Source organism: Mesocricetus auratus, unplaced genomic scaffold (assembly GCF_017639785.1).
Source record: "Mesocricetus auratus isolate SY011 unplaced genomic scaffold, BCM_Maur_2.0 Super-Scaffold_100007, whole genome shotgun sequence".
In the NCBI taxonomy this organism is placed as follows: domain Eukaryota; kingdom Metazoa; phylum Chordata; class Mammalia; order Rodentia; family Cricetidae; genus Mesocricetus; species Mesocricetus auratus.
Window position 1 is genome coordinate 34,418,957 of NW_024429191.1, and position 21,857 is coordinate 34,440,813.

The 21,857-nt window shown below is 48.1% G+C and overlaps 1 protein-coding gene across 1 annotated transcript; it reads left to right on the plus strand.

The window, feature by feature from the left end:
- The first annotated feature begins 8,944 nt into the window (after positions 1-8,944).
- Gm2a (GM2 ganglioside activator) lies at positions 8,945-19,701 on the plus strand. The gene is made up of 4 exons (XM_005067753.4): positions 8,945-9,156; positions 15,045-15,206; positions 17,801-17,983; positions 18,283-19,701. The coding sequence occupies exons 1-4, from the start codon at positions 9,076-9,078 to the stop codon at positions 18,436-18,438; spliced, it is 582 nt and encodes a 193-aa protein (XP_005067810.1). The 5' UTR covers positions 8,945-9,075; the 3' UTR covers positions 18,439-19,701.
- The last annotated feature ends 2,156 nt before the right edge of the window (positions 19,702-21,857 follow it).

The window sequence follows — 21,857 nt, forward strand, 5'->3', positions numbered from 1 at the left end:
TGCATGGAACACTCCCCTCCTCCCTGTGAAGAAGCCAGACACGGGGGACTAGAGGCCAGTGCAGGACCTCCGGGAAGTGAATTGGAGGACAGAGGACATTCATCCAACAGTACCCAACCTGCCTCCAAGCCACGTCTGGTATATGGTACTCAACCTTAAAGATGCATTCTTTTGCCTCAGACTGAGCCCTCAGAGTCAGCCCATATTTGCCTTTGAATGAAAAGATCCCGGGACTGGGTTCTCTGGCCAGCTGACATGGATGCAACTCCCTCAAGGGTTCAAGAACTCACCAACCCTCTTCGATGAAGCCCTGCACCAAGATTTGGCAGACTTCCGAGTCCACAACCCCAGTATAATTTTACTCCAATATGTAGATGATCTCCTTCTGGCTGCAGAATCAGAACATGACTGCTTCCAAGGTACCGGGGCATTATTACAAATGTTGGGGGAATTGGGGTATCGGGCATCAGCAAAAAAGGCTCAGCTCTGTAAGAAGCAAGTCACCTACATAGGGTATCGGCTTCAGGACAGTCAGCGCTGGCTGACGGAGGGACGAAAACAGGCTGTAGCCCTGATTCCCCCACCCAAAAATTCCAGGGAGGTGCATGAGTTTCTGGGTAGTGTGGGGTTCTGCTGCCTCTGGATTCCTGGCTTTGCAGAATTAGCAGCCCCACTCTACCCTTTGACTAAAGTTATGGCCCCTTTGTATGGAAAAAGGAGCACAAGGAGGCCTTTGACAATATCAAAGGGCCTTGCTGTCTGCACCTGCCCTGAGTCTCCCCGAGATAAACAAGCCCTTCATCCTCTACGTGGATGAAAGGGCAGGACTGGCAAAAGGAGTCCTAACCCAGCAGCTTGGGCCATGAAAGAGACTGGTAGCATACTTCTCAAAGAAACTGGACAATGTAGCGTCAGGATTGCCCCCATGCCTCCGAATGGTGGCTGTAGTGGCTGTCCTCGCCAAAGATGCAGACAAATTGACTTTGGGTCAGCCACTCACAGTGGTGGTCCCCCATGCAATAGAAGCTGTGGCCCGACAGCCGCCTGGTAGATGACTTTCAAATGCACAAATGACCCATTATCAGGCACTGCTCCTCAACCCCGACAAGTTGCGGTTCGGGGCAGCCACATTCCTAAATCCAGCTTGGGGACCCCTCCTCAATTCGAGGGACCCCAACATCCAAAGAAGTCCTACTCCAGTTACATCGATGGACCCACCTCGGACATAAGAAACTCAAAGAATAGAGGAACAACCTCAACAGCCTCTTTCAACAAATCAACAGTTCCTGCTGTGCTCCCTGCGCCTAAGTAAACACAGGGCGGGCGGCTCAAGCTGCCTGAGGAGATTAGAGTCAGAGGGGAGCCACCCGGAACCAACTGGGAAGTCAACTTCACTGAAATCAAATCTGGAAGCCTCGGAAACAGGTACCTTGTGGTTTTCATAGACACTTTTTCAGGATGGACTGAGGCATTTCCCACCAAGCGTGAGGCTGCATGAGTGGTGGTCAAGAAAATCCTTAAAGAGATCTTCCTATGGTTCGGGCTACCCAAGGTAATGGGGTCTGGTCACAGACCTGCATTTGTCTCTCAGATGAGTCAAAATGTTTTTTTTTTTTGGTGGCCAAAACATTGGAAATTGATTGGAAACCACAGTGTGCATACAGACCGCAAAGTTCAGGACAGGTAGAGAGGGTAAATAGGAAAATTAAAGGGACCTTAACCAAATTGACCATAGAGGCTGGCACTAGAGACTCTGTACGACTCCTACCCATGGCACCGTTCCAGTTCAGAACACCCCTTCAGTGCATGGGCTAACTCCATTTGAGATCCTATTTGGAGGGCCCCCGCCTATCCTGAGTACACTTCTCATAGACCCTAATCATCCCATTGACCCCCCCATCCCTCCAGGCCCAGTTACATGCCCTTCAACTCGTTCAGAATCAGATCTGGAAACCACTGGCTGCAGTATACCAGGCTGGAAATCCCACAGTGCCCCACCCGTTCCAGATCCGGGACTCCATGTATGTCTGACACCACCAAGCTAAGACTCTTGAACCCCGCTGGAAAGGCCCTTACACCGTGGTCCTGATGACCCCCACGGCTCTCAACGTTGATGGGATTGCAGCATGGATCCATGCCTCTCACGCCAAGAAGGCTGTGGCCAGCGGAGGTTCAGCAGAGGACAGGTCGACGAAATGGAAGTTACAGCGCACTCAAAACCCGCTCAAGATAAGACTCTCAGAAACTGCTTGATTGTCTTGTTATGCTTAATACTTTTCTGTTTCCCCACCCCAACTGAGGGAACCCCACATGCTCCCCAACAGCTGACCATCACCCAAGTCTCGGGAAAGGGCACATGCTTGGGAAATATCCCCAGGTCCCACTAGGACCTCTGTAACCAAATCCTCCTACAACCCAAAACAAACATGGGCTCTATGTAGCTGGTACCCAACAATATCAAGCTGTATCTAACATTGAGGCCCCCTAAAAGATTTATGATTAAAACTATGCCCTAGAGAAAAGGGAGGAATGAAAGACCCCGAATTTATAGAAATAAAATATAAGCTTAAACAGGGAGGGCACCCCACTAGAGAACTTGGGAAATGAACAAAGGACCCCATCCCAGGAACTGGCCAAACCATAGAATGCAATGTATGTTTTAGCAACCTTAATTGCAGAAGGGCTGTAAACCCACAAAAGGCCAATTCCGGGCTGCTGACCACCTGTGAAGAACTGACCAGGGTGTCAGAGATGGGCAAACAAGATTTGTGGGAACCACCATTTACTTAGGGAGAGATGATTAACTCATACCAAGGTTTGAGGAATTTACAACGTGTAGGTCAGGAAGATATCTACTTCCCCTGGTCAGTAGTCACTTTCTACCCCCTCCCCTTCCCCCCCTGCCCCATCACAAGATAGGGACCCCTCCCAAAGGCTTGTGGTTTTTGTCTTTAACTGAACCTCGGGGCCAATCGGTCTAAAAGGTGACCGAGAGGCCCATCTGCAGATGCCTAATTAAAGCCTCTTGCGTGTTGCATCAATTGGCATGTGGACTCTTGATTCTTGGGGTGAAGAATCCAGCTTGGGGACCCCTCCTCAATTTGGGGTACCCCAACAAAGATAACCAAAAAATGTTTAGATGACAGAGTGTGGTGACTCATGGTCTATAATCCAGTGTTTGGGATGTTGAGACAGGAGGATTGCTTCCTGTTGTAGGTCAGTTTGGGCTATAGACTGAGTTCTAGGCTAGCTTGAACTATATAGTGGGAACATACTTTAATGGTGGTGGCACACACCTTTAATCCCAGCACTCAGAAGATAGAGAACACTGTGAGTTCAAGGCCAGCTTGGTCTACATGGTGAGTTCCAGGACAGCCAAAGCTATATGGTGAGATCCTGTCTCAAAAATACAAAAACTAAAATAAAACAAAACAAAAGAGTCAGGGGTGGGGGGGGTGGCAAAATGATTCAGAGTTAGAAGTGCTTGCTTCCAATCTCACAACGTGGGTTTGCTTCCCAAGACTCACCCAGCGGAGAGAACTAACTCTTCCAAGTTGTTTGCAGACTTCCACATGTGTACTGTGTACGCAAGAGTCCTGACCCCTGGCAATAAATAAAAGAGAGGCAGGAAAATGAAACATCCTTTGGATTTTCATAGTTGTAAGAAGATAAGTGTAATCAACACTATTAAAAAAGAAAGTAAAATCAGCCAGGCGGTGGTGGCACACGCCTTTAATCCCAGTACTCGGGAGGCAGAAGCAGGAGGATCTCTGTGAGTTCGAGACTAGCCTGGTCTACAGAGCAAGTTCCAGGACAGGCTCCAAAACAATACATAGAAACCCTGTCTCAAAAAAAAAAAAACAAAAAAAGGAAAAAAAAAAAAAAAGAAAGTAAGATCCTAAAACAACAACAAAACAAAACATGGGCTAGGCAGTGGTGGTGCATGCCTCAGGAGGCAGAGGCAGGAGGATCTCTGTGAGTTCAAGGCCAGTTTGGTCTACAGAGAAAGTTCTAGGACAGCCAGGGCTACACAGAGAAACCTTGTCTTGAAAAACCAAAACAACAACAAACAAACAAAAACATGGGGCAGGAGACACGGCTCAATGGTTAAAGGTACTGGCTGCTTTTGCAGAGGACCTGGGTTTGGTTTCCAGCACCCATATGATGGCTCATAGTCATCTGTACCTCCAGTTTCAAGGGATCCAGTATGCTCTTCTTAAGAGGTACCTTGTGCACACTAGACACATAGGCAAACACTCATATACGTAAAACAATAAAGAAAAAGGCAGCAGTAACATTTTATTTCTCTGATTTTGCTAAAGTCAGAGACCCCACACCATAGACAGAACAATAGTAACTTGGAGAAGACCCATTGTCTAAGGCCTGGAACTCACTATATGGCCCAGGATGGCTTCCCATTCCTGGCAATCTGCCTAAGCGTCTATCTAGAGTGCTAGGATTATAAAAGTACACCAACACATGGCTTAGAGATAAGAGCTGTTACCTAATCTTAAAAGATTAAGTAAAAATGTTGACAGAGGTAGGTAGATCTTTGTGAGTTCAAGGCCATTCTGGTCTATGTAGCAAATTCAAGACCAGATAGAGTTACATAGTGAGATCCTGTTACAGAAAACCAGAAAACAAGACCAAAACAAAAAACCCAAAATGAAGTAAATTTTTGGGAAAATGGAGGCAGAAGGTTCAAGAGTGCTGGGGTTATTATAGGCATACTATTTAATACCACTGTTGGAAAATAAGACTACTACCATGTCGCACCTGCTGTGCAGCCTGCATCCGAGAATGTAGCGAGGTGGTCTGGATAGATGACACAGAGTCCGGTCAGTTGCTTTAAGAAAACTTTATGCTACCCCAGTCAGCTTAGGAGGAGACCCTAAGTCAGCTTAGGAGAACTCCCAAGAAAAACGCTTCCCTTTTTAAAGACTTCTGCCATCCATCTACATACAATTCTCCAACAACTCTCCCAGACTTCTCACCCTCCTGGCTGGTGGTTTAATCTCCTGCCCCAGAATCAGGGAGAAACAGCAGGGGGGACAGGAAGAAGCATCTAGCCATAGGGGGTGTCAAAGTCATGGTGTTTCAGTGAGGGAGCCCTTATCTGAGCCCTATCAAGAGCTTTATAGCACTGAATTGTTTTCAGTAAACATTATCTCACAGCTGCCTGCTCCCAGGCCGAAGGGGAAGTGGGTTTCTGCTCAAGGTCTGGTGCCCCCACACTACCACAGTTTAAAGCTAAAATTGAAGCAAACTTTAATTAATTGAAGCTTTAATTGAAGCTGCTCAGGTGGATGGACTCTGGCCAGGTCCATACCCAGGGTCCCGGGAAATGACCCCAACCCAATTTTTGCAAGGGCTTAAGAAGGAAAACCCATATTTCTCTGCATTTCCCATCAGGTCCAATCATTCCAAGCCTCTATCCCATCTCTCCTGCCATCATGGTTCTGGTTTTGCTTTCCAGTCACTGTGTCTGTGAGGTTCTAGAATATCCTTCAAGGCCATTCATGGGGAAGGTAACAGTTACACAAATCTGAAGAATTGTGTTTGCTCACCTGGAAACCTTCTAAGATAGCTGTGAGAAGCAACCTTCCAACTTCCCAAGGCCACAGACTTCTTAGATCTTGGAGGGTGTTCAGCTGAGAGTATGGAGGGTTAGGAGTCAGGAGAAAATGGGTGATGTCCTGGGATGTAGGGACTTGGCAACTGTTGTGGGATATTGGTTTAAACTGTGTAATGATGTGCCACTGTTTTTCCTTGCCTGACTAAGGCACCTGCTTGTTTTAATGAAGCGCTGAATGGTCAATAGCTAGGCAGGAGCGAATAGGGGAAACTCTGGGAAGAAGAGAAGTGATACACCAGGGAGATACAGAGGGAGTCAGACATACAGAATGAAGGAGAGGTAAAAAGCCACATGGCAGAACATAGATTAACAGAAACAGGTTAATTGAAGGTATAGTGGGACAAGCTGAGCTAAGGGAAGGAAAGCTTTCATATTTAATAATAAGTCTCTGTGTCATTATTGGGGAGCTAGTGATCCAAAGAAAGTCCTTCTACAGGCAACTGTATGGCTGAATGAATGATACCCAAAGGGAGTCTGCCTATTTTGTGTGATGCTCCAACATGCTCAGAGTTGGCACTGCAGTCCTACCTATCCAGCAAAGGTAAGGCTACATGGGTAACCCCAACAAGTAGTGGAATCAGCCACAGCAGAAATGACCTATCCTTTCACTATGCTATATAGCATTGGGCAAGGAGTCTTTCCCCTGTGATTCCATGCTTGCTTTTGTGTGTGATGAAGGAGAGTTTATTATGAGAGGACCGTCAGGTAAAGTGTGCAGCCTAGCTAATAATGATGAATCAATGTTATGTTCTTAATGATATAAAGTATATTGCAGTATGAACAAGAGGGAAACTGCAAGATTTCAGATCTGTTTTTTGCAGCTTTAAAAAACAAATTCAAAATTAATTCCAAAATAAAACTTACTTATATTATTATTTGTTTTTTTTTTGAAATGGGGTTTTTCCATGTAGCCTTTGCTGTCTTGGAACTTGCTCTGTAGACCAGGCTGGCTTCAAATTCCCAGAGATCTGCCTGCCTGCCTCTGCCTCCTGAGTGCCAGGATTAAAGGTGTGCACCACCACTGCCCATAAACAACAAAAAAATTATTGTTTCAGGCCAGTGAGAATGGCTTATTGGGTTAAGGTGTTTGCTGCCAAGTTTGCCAATCTGAATTTGATATCCTGGATCCACAGGGCAGAAGGAAAGAACCAACTCCCACAGAGATTGTCCTCTGACCCCATACAAACACACAAAATAAAGAAGACAAAAATGTAACTTAAAAGACACTTTAAAGGTTTACAGCTTTGTCAGGCACTGGCTATTCATTAGGAACTAAAAGTTATAGTCCCACTTCTTACAGTAATTTGAAGGAATATTTCTGAGGCAAGATACAGTGAGAAACAAGACCCTCTCTCTGTAATAACAAATTTGAGAGATTGTGAAAATGAAGCAGTTTTATAAACCATTCTTCAGAAAGGCACATAGAGACAAAGCAAAAATGGCTGGGGTGCTGAATGAAAGACAGGGAAATTCCTTCCCTCTTTTCCATAAAGATCTACTTGCTTCTGTCTGTTTAGTGCTGGAATTAAAGGCGTGTACCATGATGCCCGGCAGGGCATCCTGCTCCTTTTTCTAATGGTGGCTTTAGAGGACTGCCTATAGCTTTCCAAGGCTCAGTTTTCAGACAACGGGTGATAGCCAACGAATAAGGGGAGAGAGGTGCCTCAACCTCCTGATTATCTGTGACTCTGAGAAATTATAAGGGTACCTCAGACTAAAGACAAACCACACTGATTTACTTCTTAAAGAAGAAAGATAGAGAACATGGGGGAGGTAAGAAGGAAAAAGGAGCCCCTTCACCTGGAATCTGGTTAGAGCAGAAAAGCAAGAATCCCAGCACAATCAATCAGCTATAGCTTAAGGCGCCACCCCCCATTCCTAGTTGTAACTCTACAATCAATCTTAACTAGAAATTCCATTTACCAAAAAGCACATGCACTCCACTCCCTGTGCAAGTTCAGTGTTTTCTGGTTTTAGCTGACCAGCTTGGAACCCTGCCCAAGACAACTCTGGAGCCAACCTGTAACCTTAGTTATCAAATAAAGAAACAGGGATGGGGTCCCCGGAAACGCTTGGAGAAATGGAATTCCAAAAGGCTTCCAAAATCTTGTAGATAGTCAGAATGAGGACTCTTGGAGTCTTTGAGAAGACCACTATCAACTTTCCAGTGTGTCTTAACTTTGTTCTGGGTGAAAAGTTTCTATACCTGATAAGCCTTTCCGCTGATGCAGCAATCCAAATCAGACCAAATCAAGCCAAATTAGAGAATGCCCACGTTTAACGGATACAATGCTCTTGGATGACCTTCCAGCCCCCCAGAGGCCGGAAAACCTCGTCTGTTTTGGGGGGGCGGTTTAAATACCCTTTGGGAGTGGCCTTGAGCATCGCAGGGGGAGAGATCATCATTTGGCAGGCTTTCTGAGATGCAGCAGGGTTGGGAGAGAGATGGGGAGGGGACTTGGGTGGAACTTCCACCATAACACTGGACACCCTTTTTGTCTTATAAGCCTCAGACTTAAACTTTTATTCAAATATTTTTAATAAAACCACCAACTAGTCTTCACCATAAGGCTAGTCCTGAAATTATTTTCAGTGACGAAGTCCATGGGGTTTGGCCCTAGTGGAGGGAGGCCTCGAATGCCTCGCTCGGGCTGCTGCAGTGGCAGACTGTGCTATCTCTGCCCTCCCAACGCTGAGATTTCTGGCATTTTGTTTGTGCTTTGGAAAGTAAACCTTGCTGTTTTAGCAAAAGACTGCGGATCGCGGTAAGTGCCACCGCCGCCCCCTAGCCTCAGCCGCAGGTGCTTCCTCCAGACTAATGAAGCTAATTTTCAGACTAGCCGATGTCGTTAAAAGTCAGATGCCTGGAGTCACGGGAACACGGGAGCGGGAAACTGAAAAGGACTTTTGCATTTCTGCAGATAAGGACCTGGGATGGGGAAGAAATCCAAACCCCGAGGTTCCGGACGATAGCCTTCCGGAGCACTTCGCCCCGCCCCAGCAAGCACTGTCCCTCTCTCTCTCTCTACGCCCGGAGCTCTGCCCAGCCCCACCCGCGAGTTGAAAACTTCGGCATTCAGCCCCTTCCTCGCGCTCCTCCCTGCCCCTCCTTCCCCTAGCCACACCCCCATGTAGTCCCGCCCCTCGCTCTCGGCCCTTTCCCGCCCTCTTATCCTCGCCCCTTCCCTCAGCTCCGCCCTCAATCGGCCCCGCCTCTCGTAGAGCCTGTTTCGTCTTCGGGCTCTGCCCCTGCAGTAGGCCGTTGAGGGTGGGGTTGAAGCGGGCGGTACTGGGGGCGTGGCCAGAGAAGTCCCCACTGTGGCGTGCAATCTGGGCAGCGCAGGGCGGAGCGTTGAGTGCGGGCCAGACTTTGCATAGGGACTTGCAGCCTTTAAAGGCACCTGTGAGCTGCAGTGCCTAGGATCGCGAGGACCGTCGCAATGTATCGTGTATCGCTGCTGCTCGTGCTGGGCTTGTTGCTCTTGGGCCCCTCTGCTCCTGCGCGCCTCGGCAGGAAGCGCGTAAGTGCCCCTGATCCTGGAGTCGAGGTCCTGAAACAGATCCTCAGCCCGCGGATGCTGGGTCCCGATTATCCTGGAGGGACTCGTCTCTGATTTCCTTCTTTACCATTCTTTCTGGGTGCAAAGCAGCGAAGCGACCGCACTGGCCTCAGGCCCAGGTTCTCAGCCCGTGATTCGCTGCATTACCCACTATTTTCTTTCCCTGTTTTCTGCTTGTCTCTGAGGTCTTCCTGCGGGTGGGACGATTGAATCAGGCCCGGAGGTCCACACTTGGCCACCAAGAGACTGAGGGCCAGCCATGTGATCCCGCTGCTCCTGGTTGTAAGCCAGGAACCATAAAGGGGAAAGGGATGAGGCTGTGAAAGTGGAGGTGGTGTGTGTGTGTGTGTGGGGGTGACTTCTGATTTCTCTTCTGTTGTCTCTTGTGGATAACCTGAGCCTCGGTCTGCTATCTGTAAAATGGGTGTGATGTCAACACAGAGTAAGAACTTTCATGAAGGAGATGTTTGCAGAATGCCCAAAGAATAGTACGGTAGAGGCCAGTATGGCTTGTCCTTGTTTTGTCTGGAGGCAGGAAGTCTGTTACATGTAGGAGGAAGGACCTTTTGACTTTGTTTGCCCAGAGGCTAGGCAGCTTGTCTCTTGGTGTCCCGGACAGCTGGCCTTGTGAAGTGAAGCCCAGTTAAGAGACTGTAGGTCTGAGGATATCCCTCATTCTCCCGTGTGCTTTGCCTGTGGGTGACGTTAAAGGTCAGGGGTTGAGATAGGCGATTTGGAGAGACTCAGACACCTTAGGCACCAACCTCCTGTGCATTAGGGACTTACTCAAGGTCTGTCAGTGTCACTTTTGAGCCTTCCCTTTTGTCGCCTATATCGACTCTGTAGGCTTGTGTGCTCAGAACCTGACTACTCTGCAGACATAGGCTGGAGGAGGCCGTGGAGTGACCAGTGAGCGAGCCTCCGGAGCCCTGGCTTCCTCTTGTATGGTTGACTGGTCTTGTGATCCTGGGCTGTGGTGATTCTCAGATAATAGTAGAATAGCTGCCTCTGTGCTGGGCAGATAGTAGGCAATTACTGGACTCTTTGTTGTATACTGCGTATCATTTATTATATACCTACTGTGTGCTATGGATTGAATTTTGTATTTTTCCTCATTAAAAAACAATTTGGGGGGGCAGGCTCTTTGTAGCTCCAGCTAGCCTAAACCTCTGTAGCCAAGGATGACCTTGAACTCCTAATCCTCCTGCTTCTATCTCCCAATTGCTGGGATTACAGGGAACTTTTCTAATTTTGGAATAATTTATTAGTATAGCCTTTATTTATTTATTTATTTATTTATTTATTTTGGTTTTTCGAGACAGGGTTTCTCTGTGGCTTTGGAGGCTGTCCTGGAACTCGCTTGGTAGTTCAGGCTGGTCTCGAACTCACAGAGATCCACCTGCCTCTGCCTCCCGAGTGCTGGGATTAAAGGAGCCTTTTTTTTTTAGATGGGTATTTCTTTTTTTTTTTAAGATTTATTTATTATGTATACAGTGCTCTGCCCTCTGCCTACATGTATGCTTGCACACCAGAAGAGGGCACCACATCTCATTACAGATGGTCGTGAGTCACCATGTGGTTGCTGGGAATTGAACTCAGGACCTTTGGAAGAGTAGCCAGTGCTCTTAACCTCTGAGCCATCTCTCCAGCTCCCTAGTATAGCCTTTTTTGTATTTACCTTATTGCCCTTGTTAGATCCCCACGCTTGTTAAAACCATGAAACCAGTGTGGGTCCGTCACTGTGAACCAAACTAGGCTTTATTTTGGACTGGTCACTTTCCCATGAATGTCCTCTTTCTGTTCCAGCACCTGCTCTGGGATTCCATAATGTCATCCCTGTCACATCTTCCCACTCTTCTCAGGCCTGGGACAGAAAATTTAAATGAGCTTGGCTGCCTTTAGGAGCGGAGTCCTGTTGCTTTCTGTGTACAGACTTTTTACTCAGGCCATTGTCCTGGCAGAAGATATAGTCATGCCCTTTGGTAAATGAAGAAGTTGAACCTCCAGGGGTTAGTTAACATGCCCGAGGTGCCTACTAGTGATAGTGGTAGCATCGGGTATGTGAGTTTAACCTATACCTGCAGCTGTCCCTATGTTCTGCCTACTCAGCCACATCTTTTCGTTGTCACATTCCAGCTTGTTCTTCCTGTGTCTTGGTCTAGGCTGGGGATGGCATCTGGTAGGTAGGCATTGTCCCCCCCCCCCCCAAAACAGAGTTTCTCTGTGTTGTTTTGAAGGCTGTCCTGGAACTCGCTCTGTAGACCAGGCTGGTCTGGAACTCACAGAGATCTACCTGCCTCTGCCTCCCGAATGCTGGGATTAAAGGCATGCGCCACCAACGCCCAGCTGGTAGGTAGGCACTGTTGATCTCTGTCCTCCCTTTTCCTATGAGCTTGAATTCAGGTGCTGCAACACAGCTGCAGCTGCCCAGACCCTGCCAGTGGACAAAGACCTTGTGAGAAGTCCCCTAGGGCTGGGTGCAGAGGTGTTCAGGAGAGGGTGGAGGATTCTTTTTTTCTTCTTTTTTTTTATTTTTTATTTTTCTGGAGACAGGGTTTCTCTGTAGTTTTGGAGGCTGTCCTGGAACTTGCAATGTAGACCAGGCTGGCCTCGAACTCACAGAGATCCACCTGCCCCTGCCTCCTGAGTGCTGGGATTAAAGGCATGTTCCACTACCGCCAGGGATGGTGGAGGATTCTAAAAGGACACTCTAGAAACTTCCCTAAGCCCAAAGTCAATCCTCAGTGTGGATCAGGCTGCTGATTTGGGGAAAGCAGCCTCTCACTATATTTCAGCTCAGGCTACTACTCAGCCATTCTTTCACTTATGGCCGGCCTTTCCCCAGTCCCCAGTCCATTATTCAAGCACAGCACTTTCTTCTGAAGGTGTTTGATTGCACTGCGGTCAGTTTGTTCTTTTGAATGTGACCTATGAGGGCCTATGGTAAATGAGCCTGCTCACCCCTCCAGTGTCAGCAAGTTCCTTCATTCAACATGACTAGTCTGTTGGTCCTTCTGCAGTGCCTGAACCAGCTGAGTTTCTACCCCAGGACCTTTGCTTGTGCTCTGTGTCAACGACTGACTTCTCATCCTGAAAGAATGTCTTAAATGTCACCTCTCCAGGTTACCTTCTGGCACTTGGATTACAGTGGTTGATCCTTCCTTCCTTCCTTCCTTCCTTCCTTCCTTCCTTCCTTCCTTCCTTCCTTCCTTCCATCCTTCTTTTTTTTCTACCCTCTAGTACTTGGACTTGAACCTGGGGCTTCAGGCATGCTAGGCAAGCTGTCTACCACGGAGTTACACTGCCAGCCTGGGTAATACCTATTTACGTTAGACTATAAGCCCCATAAGGCTGGGCAGCACTGACTGCTTCCTATTGTTTACATAGTCCCAGGCCTGAAATAGTTGCTCCACGAATACTTGTGGAATGAAGTTTGAGTAAAATATCTGCTGGTACCTACCCTGGCCCTGCCTTTCTTAGTCACAGTGTGGCCTTTCATTCCAGGGATCAGAAGCTCACAGGGATCTCATGGAGTTGGTGGCAGGAAACAGGCCAGGGAGGCACATGGCTGTCACTTAGTGAGCCAGCTCACACTTGGTGCCTGACACCGTGTCATGAGTTCTTATATATGTGTTCTCACCTTTCCAACAGCCTTGAGAGGAAGCTACTAAGTGTCTCCACTTAAAAGGTGTGGAAATCAGGACTCCAAGGCAGTACATGTGATTTTAAACCAGGTCTGTTTGACTGGAGCCTAGTTTTTCTGACTGGCACTCCAAGGCCATACCTGTCTCTGCTCCCTGTAATGTTTTTCTTTTCTTTCTTTCTTTTTTTTTTTTTTTTTGGTTTTTCGAGACAGGGTTTCTCTGTATTGTTTTGGAGGCTCCCCGGGAACTCACTCTGTAGACCAGGCTGGCCTGGAACTCACAGAGATCTGCTTGCCCCTGCCTCCCGAGTGCTGGAGGCGTGCGCCACCAACAAACGCCTGGCTTCCCTGTAATGTTTTTCTTTTTTCTTTTCCTCTATTTTTTAAGATGGGGTTTCATCCCAGGTTGGGTGTGAACTCACCGAGGATGACTTTGAACTTGAGCTTCTAGTGTCCATCTCACAAGTGCTGGGATTGTGCACCGTGCCTGGTTTCATATTGCTTTTTGTTCTGTTTTAAGGACAGTGTCTCACTATGTAGCCCAAACTGGCTTCAAATTTGAAATCCCAAGTGCTGTGGTTACTAGTGTATGTCATCTGCCTGGTTCCTTTAGTGTTGTAGTAGATTGTGTGGGACTGACCCTGTGTCCCTTTTACATCAGACAGAAGAGGCCTTAGTCTCATCTCTTGGAACCCAGATCAAAACTTTTGACCCAAGATAATGCCAAGCCTCATGTCATAGGGTCACACAGCTTCTTGTGTCTTAATTCCAAAATCAGGCAGAGAGAAGCTGTGGCCTAACGTGAATCAGGTGTTCCTGGTCCAGATAGCTATGGGTGTGTTAGGATGGAGGCCAGGCCGGGGTGCAGGACTGGTAGGTTTTCAAAGACCAGGTGTGGATAATGGTAATGCTGAGAGTTCTTGTACATGGATGGCCTTTGAGGTGTGTGAGCATATATAGGAGGGAGATAGGGAGAGCGAAGGAGGGTGGAAGGGAGGTGTAGACTGAATTCCAGATCCTGAGGTCCTGGGGTGAGGATGGTCACATGAGTTGGACCTAGGGCACATGGAGGAAGATTAGGGAAGGGCTTCTGCAGAGGAGTGGTGGGTGACTCAGGTTGGGGATATGGTGTGGTTCAGGATATGGGAGTAAGAATATGCTTGTAAGATGAGAAAGTCATTTCCTGGGATTGCTCATCATTGAGGGACCCCTGTAGATCTCGTCCTGTGGGTCCTGTTCCCTGAAGGGTGAGGCTTGGGTAACTGTTGTTCCCTCTGTCCTGTGTTAATGTCTTCCCTGTTGTTGCTGTCCTTGGATTGGACATGGGGTGGGTCATGACCAGGCTCAATACAAGGGTGACTCTTCCAGGAGCTTGTCCTGTGGCAACCTAAAGCAGGCTGGAGAGAAATGGGTGGCAGGAGGGTGGGAAATTAGAAGTGGGATCCCCAAAGCTAGGTGGGGTTAATTCCATTTGTTAAAGGAATATTTAATTTATTCATGGACAACTTGTATACACCGTATTTAGATCATCTCCGGTACAATCCCCCACCTTCTCTTTTAATCACCCAGCACATCTGCCTACCATCCTCACCTCCTCTTCCTGTTAATAACCCACTAAATCCAATCAGTGCTGCCCATTTGTGCACAGTTTAGGGCGTGGCATATCGATGAGTAGCCCCCCCATAATGAATTCCCCTCTCTCAGCTGCCAATGTTTCCTTATACCAGGGGTGAGTTCCCCACTCCCTTCCCTCCCTCCCTCCCTCGCCCCCTCCCTCCCTCCGTCCTTCCCTTCAATCCTTCCTCCCTTCCATTTTTCCCATCTTTGCTTGTAGCCTAGGCTGATCTAGAGTGACCACAAACGTTCCATCGTCTTGCCTCAACCTGAGTGTTTACTCTACCGTCTTGCACCACCATACCAAGCTAAGTCTCCCTTCCCTGCCCGAGACAAGGTCTTACGTAGTCAGATCGGCCTAAGTTGAAGATGATCTTGAATTCCCAATGTTCCTGCATCCATCTCCCACGCACTGCCTGTGTCACCACACTGGACCTTACTCTCACACATGGGGAGACTGTCTTTGGAGTCCTGCCCGAAGAATGGATCAGACAAAGTAACTGTAAGCATGGGGCCCCGAGGGGCACATGCAGGTCTCCACCTGAACATTTCTTTTTGTCAACTTCCCCCTTTGCTGTGTGGTTGTCCCTAGCCTTCCCGGTTCAGCAGCTTCTCCTGGGATAACTGTGATGAAGGAAAGGACCCTGCCGTGATCAAAAGCCTGACGCTCCAACCTGACCCCATTGTCATTCCTGGAGATGTGATTGTCAGTGTTGAGGGCACGACCAGCGTCCCCCTCGCTTCTCCTCTGAAGGTGAGCCCGGGGTGAGGGGGAAGAGGCACAGGGAGTGGGCAGTCCGCAGGCGCTGCAGGAGTGCATGCTCATGGGTTGTGAAGGGTTTCAGATTTCACAGACTTACCCAGGTTCACAGTCTCAGGGAATGGAAGGGAAACCCAGGCAGGTGATCTCTGTGAGGCCAGTCTAGTGTACAAAATTCCAGGTTGGCCAAAGCCACATGAAAAGAGAAAACCAGCCTTTAATCCCAGCATTAATCTCTGAGTTCAAGTCCAGCCTGGCTACAGAGTAAGTTCCAGGATAGGTTCCCAAAGCTACACAGAAAAACCCTGTCTCCAAAAACAAAACAAAAAGAGCGAGAGAAAGAGAGAAAACCTGTCTCAAAACAAAACCCCCCCAAAAAAAAAAACCTAAAGATCACCTCCCCACCAAAAAGAAAAAGAAAAAGGTGGGGGAAGAAAAAGAAAATGTAGGTGATTGCAAAAGGAAGAAAGTAAACAAATCACATGGGAACTTCATAGCCAAATGATGATTGCTAGGTCCTTTATCCATACTGTATATTTATTTTTAATGGATATATATATATATATATGAAAACAAGCAGTGCTGTGTGAGTGTGTGTGTGTGTGTGTGTGTGTGTGTGTGTGTGTGTGTGTGTGTGTGTGTATTGGTTTCCAGGAAGGGGTGCATGTAGCCTTTGCTGATCTTGAACTTGCTGTGTTGCTGTGAGCTCCTGGCCCTCCTGCCTCCTGCTTGGGGTGCTTAGGTCACAGCTGTTCTATTATATTCAGTTTATTGCCAGTTCTGGAGATGGACCCCAGGACCTCTCGAGAATGTTAGGTGAGCACTCGGCCAAAGCCGTACCCCCAGCCTTGTTTCTGTTCTTTTGAGCCAGGGTCTTAGGTAGCTCAGAACTTAATTGAGGATGGCCTTGAACTCCCTATCCTTCTGCCATCACCTCCTGAGGACTGGCATTACACCATGCCTAGCTTCTTATAGATGTCATCTTGTAGTCTAACCCCCCAATGGCCAGTGATTTTTGGCGTTATGGTTCCTGTCAGAACAGCACACAGCAAGTTTCAGACCAGCTTGGGTCACAAAATCCTGACTGAAAGACATCAAAATCCAAACAAACAACACAAAAGTGAAACCCCCAAATAAAATGTGGCTGAGACTGTAGGTTGCTTGCATAGAGCTGAAAGGGATCTGAAAATCCGTGGCTTCCCGGGTTGGGGAGATGGCTTAGCTTATATCATGCTTCCTGTGCAAGCATTAGCACTTGTATTCAATCCCCAGAACCCATGTAAAAAGCTAGGCACGACACAGTGTGCACTTATAACCCTAGACCTGAGGAAGTAGAGATGAGGGGATTCCTGGCAAACCAGCCTGGGTGAATCAGTGACTTAAAAAACAAAGTGGATGGTGCCTGAGGACACACACACACACACACACACACACACACACACACACACACACACACACACACACACACACACACACACACACACGGTGTCACATCCACAGGAATTGTGGAGTGCCAACTTCCTGCTGTCCACTCTGCACCTTCCATTTGCTGGCTTTGGTAGAATACAGATGTGTCTCTGAGAGACAACTGGTGTTCATGACAACCGATATAATTAATCTTCTCCATATACCACGTGCAACTGGGCTGTTTTGGGAGTCCTGGCTGCTTCTCCTCAGTCATGTAGGCAGTCACTAGAACAGGAGTGGGATCAGGGTAGCTTGGCAGTGGGAAGAGCATTCTAGATTTCTCATCCAGGTGAGTCTGGGGAGGTCAGCTCCTGTAGCCAACTGCAATAAGGCTCATAGACCAATCTCAAAGTACCCTCTCCACACATTTCCATTGGTTTGTTTGTTTGAGACAGGGGCTATTATGTAGACAAGGCTGGCCTTGAGGCAGTTCCCCTGCCTTTTCTTCCAAGGTACCGTGATTTAGATGTGCACTGCTGGTCCTAGCTACATTTCCATTTATAGCCCTGCCATTTGTGGGACAACAGAGAAACTGTGAGTGAGCCAGGAACAGCCAACATAGATAAAGATCCTATAGCTAAGACTGGACCTGGAAGGCAGGGCACCCAGGACATATGCCACAGTCAGCCGGCTAGTGGATAGTGACAACTGGAAGATGATTTGTGGGACATTCATATTTGATGATCAGGAAAGATGAATACTGAGAACACTCCCTGCCCCCAGCCAAACCTTCTACCACTCATGGTAGCTTGGAGGAAGAGACAGGGGAACTGCAAGTTCAAAGCCATCCTGGTATAGACCCTGCCTCAAATAAACCAATGGAAATGTCGGGGCGTTGGTGTCGCATGCCTTTAATCCCAGCACTAGGGAGGCAGAGGCAGGCAGATCTCTCCGAGTTTGAGGCCAGCCTGGTCTACAGAGCTAGTCCCGGGACAGGTTCCAAAGCAATACAGAGAAACCCTGTCTCAAAAAACCAAACCAACCAACCAATCAAAAAACCAGTAGAAATGCATTGGTCTATGAGCCTTATGCAGCTGGTTACGAGATGAAACTTCAAGAGGCAGGAGCTGAAACATGTGCCCTGGAGCTCACACTGTCACCTTGGTTAAATCCTGTGACAGGTGGAGCTCACCGTGGAGAAGGAGGTGGCTGGCTTGTGGGTCAAGATCCCTTGTATAGAACAGCTAGGCAGCTGTACCTATGAGGACTTCTGTCAACTGTTGGACCTATACATCCCCCCTGGAGAGCCCTGCCCGGAGCCCCTGCACAGCTATGGGCTGCCCTGCCACTGTCCCTTCAAGGAAGTAAGTACTTGGGGTGTCAAGGCACTAATACCACTCCTGTGGTAGAGTGGTCTTCCCATTCTGCATATTGTTTCTATGGGTATATGAGAACTGTTATGTTGGAGGCCAGGGGCCTTGATTTATCCCATCTGTGGAATGGGACAACTGTTGGATGTGACCACTGGTGTCCTTTATACTTACGCAGCCTGGAAAAGGGCTATGGCAACACTCCTGGCTCTTAGCAGAATGGGAAGAGAGGGGGCAGATCACAGCTGTAGGCAGTAGGCCACCCTGACTTGGGCTCGCTTCTCCCCCCTCAGGGCACCTACTCACTGCCCACGAGCAACTTCACAGTGCCTGACTTGGAGCTGCCGAGCTGGCTGAGCACCGGCAACTACCGTATCCAGGGTGTCCTGAGCAGCCAGGGGACACGCCTGGGCTGCATCAAGATCGCCGTCTCTCTCAAGGGCATATAACCTGCAGCAGCTACCACGGAATGAAGGGGCACCAGGAAGGCGTGTCTCTTCTGTGTTCCAGGACCCAGACATGCCTCCCTCTAGCACCATTCTCCTTCAATTCTGCCCTCTCTGCAAATCACTGTACCTGAGGGAGGATGGACCAGGCGGGCCCTGACATTTGGGCTTTGAGCTGTGCTCTTCCCCACCCCTACGACTCCCTAAGAGTTTCTTTCCTGTCCCAAACAGTTAAGGAATGGCAACCAACGTGTTTGGGGAATCTTTAGTTCAAACTGACCTAACCTTGGCCTCCTGAAGTTATCCCCACCCCAACTTAAAACTAGAATAACAGCATTAACCTTTCTCATTCCACCCTAAGCCTCTCCTGCAAAGAGGCCTAGGTAATCTATCTTAGTCTGCCCACCGCCATTAATTTACCTGACTAATTGCGTTCTCTTCTCAGCTTGCCTAGCCAACACAGGGACTGATGGATCCAGGAGGGGCAGGGTGGTGTGTGGCAGAGACCCCATGGGACTTATGATGGGCACACGCCATTAAGCTCTGTAAAAGCCCAGGTGCCTGCAGGGCCAAGCAGAGGACCTAGGGAGCCAAGGCAAGGCTTTCACTTTTCCTTTTTTGGCATGCCACACATACAAGGAATAGATGTCATTCCTTATACTAGACAAGAATTAAAACCCCAAACCCAATAGCACATGTGCGCCGGTGCCAGATGGCCAGGGTCTGGAATGGCATCTAGTCCTGGGGAGGTACAGCCTAATGTGACCAGTAAGTGCCATGTAATGTTGCCAGATATTCACAATATTTTTCTCCCTTAGGCCCCAAACCCAGACTTTTATATGAAATCTTAGAATTTTTAACTGCTGGTAACAATTAAAACAAAAACTGTACAGGCCAAAGGGGCCACATGGACTTGTCTGGGGGCTATCTGGCTCACAGGTGGCCATTTCTCAGTCTCAAGTTATCTGGCATCATCTCTTCCCTTTTCAGGGCCAAGTCCATGGGGCCTGACCACAAAGAGGGCTCAGCCTGCATTACAGCAGGTCTGGGTGTCCTGAGAGCTGAGCACTGTGCCAGCCTCAGAGTACATCGCCATCAGGTTACAGGGGTGCACACTGGAGTGGGTCCCCCAGAAGCCACCATGTGGAACAGGGATCCCATGAAGAAAGTGGATCCCACATCAGGCTGCACCATAACTTCCCGAGCCTCCGACAGCCCAAGTTCTGGACTGGAAGCCTAGGCAGGCAATAAACCTTTTTAACTTGCTGAGTGCCCTCCTTTTCTTGGTTGCCCGCTTCACTGAGCATGACTGGGTGTTTTGGAAGTTTGTTTGTGGTGGGCTGTTGCCGTGGGAAGACTTGGTGGGTGGTGCAGGGGAGTCCAGGCAGCACCAAACGTGGGTGCTCCTGTTTATCTCAGCAGCAGCTGGGGTTCTGCTCTGCTCTGATGTCACATTCCTCAGCCTAGAGGTTCCTCTCTTCTTTGTTCTGCATTTGTTTCTCTCTCTCTCTCTCTCTCTCTCTCTCTCTCTCTCTCTCTCTCTCTCTCTCTCTCTCTCTCTCTCGTGTAGATCATAGTGCTTTCTACTTTTTTTCTACTTTTTGTCTGAGACAGGGTCTGTAGAGAGAAGCCTTTTCGCCAGCCTGGTTCCAGAGCTGCATCAGTCCCAAATGAACACACAGGAGGCTATATTATGAAGCTGTTGGCTGTTTGCTTGTTTCTTACTGGCTAGCTCTGACTTAAGTATTTACCCCATAGTTGTTAATCTAAGTATTTCTCTTACCAGAGAGGTTTCCGGGCTTCTTATCCCTATGGTGGCTACATCTTGACTCCCTGTGTTTCTCCTACCCAGAGTCCTCCTCATCCCTAGTCCCACCTATCTTGCTTCCCTATTGGCCAACAGTGCTTTATTGACATATACACAGGACTTCCTCCATTAAGGGCCTCATTAACCTGGAACTTGCTATGCGAGCTAGGCTATGTAGCTAGTGAGTGGTAGGGTATCTGTCTACTTGCCTCCACCTCACATCTCACCATCACTGGAATGACTGGAATGGCAAATTGTTCCACAATGCCCAGTGTTACATGGCTCTGGGAATTTGAACTCAGGTCCTCACACTTGTAAATACTTGACTGACTGAGCCCCTCCCAGGGTCTCACTCTATTCTAGAGTGGCCTCAAATTCCTTATGTTCCAGACTCCTGTGTTCCTAAACTACACTGTGTCTATGCCTTCAGGATAACAGGCCTATACAACCATGTCTAGCTCTCTTTTGATTTCTTGTTTGCATTCTGCTTTTGTTCTTTGGTTTTGCTAGGTGGTGTATACTAACCTAGAACTCAGTCTTCCTGTTCGCTGGGGTTATACGCTTATGCCACCAAGTCTGCACCCAAGTTCAGAACAGACCTTTCCTAGCTCAGGAATTTTGTTTTTTGAGGCAAGGTTTCTCTGTAGCTTTGGAGGCTGTCCTGGAGCTTTCTCTGTAGACCAGTCTGACCTCAAACTCACAAAGATCCGCCTGCCTCTGCTTTCCGAGTATTGGGATTAAAGGCGTGTGCCACAACCTCCCGGCACAGGAAATCTTTTATGTATGTCATACTTATTAAAATGTCCCTTGATGTTTCTTGAGGGATGGAGGTAAGTTTTAAGGGTGACATCAGATCATGGGACAAAGGGTGTGTTTTGGGGCTTAGAAAGAAGGAAATGAGGTCTTGGGGAGCAGGCACTTGAAGAGAATATTGACACACCGGCCTGTTCTTTCTCTGTGTGCTTCCTGCCCACATGAGGTGAGCATGCCTGCATGAATTCCACCATGACACCCTGCTTCCCAGCCCTGTATATATCATTCCCTCATGGTACCCCATTCCCCAACCCTGCATACATCATCCTGTTATACTATGCTTTGTCATACATTCTTGTTGCTTCTTACTCTTTGTTCTTTGAGGGGTCCATTACCCAGCTCCCAAATAAATCACACAGGCTGATGCCGGGTATTGGTGGTGCACGCCTTTAGTCCCAGCATTCGGGAGACAGAGGCAGACAGATCTCTGTGAGTTCGAGGCCAACTTGTTCTACAGAGAGAGTTCCTGGACAGCCTCCAGAACAATACAGAGAAACCCTGTCTTGAAAAGCCAAAAGAAAAAAAAAAAAAAAAAGAATCCCAAGTGGATGCTAAGTCTGGCATCAAACAGCACAGGGAGCAAGTATCTAAATGCTCTAAAAGTCTGTCTGGCAGGGTGTGATGGCTCACACCAGCCCTTAGAGGATTATAATTCAAGGCTAGCCTGGGCTATAGTTGAGACCCTGTGTCAAAAACAAGACAAAATTCTATAAAATGAACAATTACCGAAGGACATGTGTCATTTCTGAGACTCTCTTTAGGAGTATAGAGTCATTTCAATATAGCCATCAGAAAGCCTGGA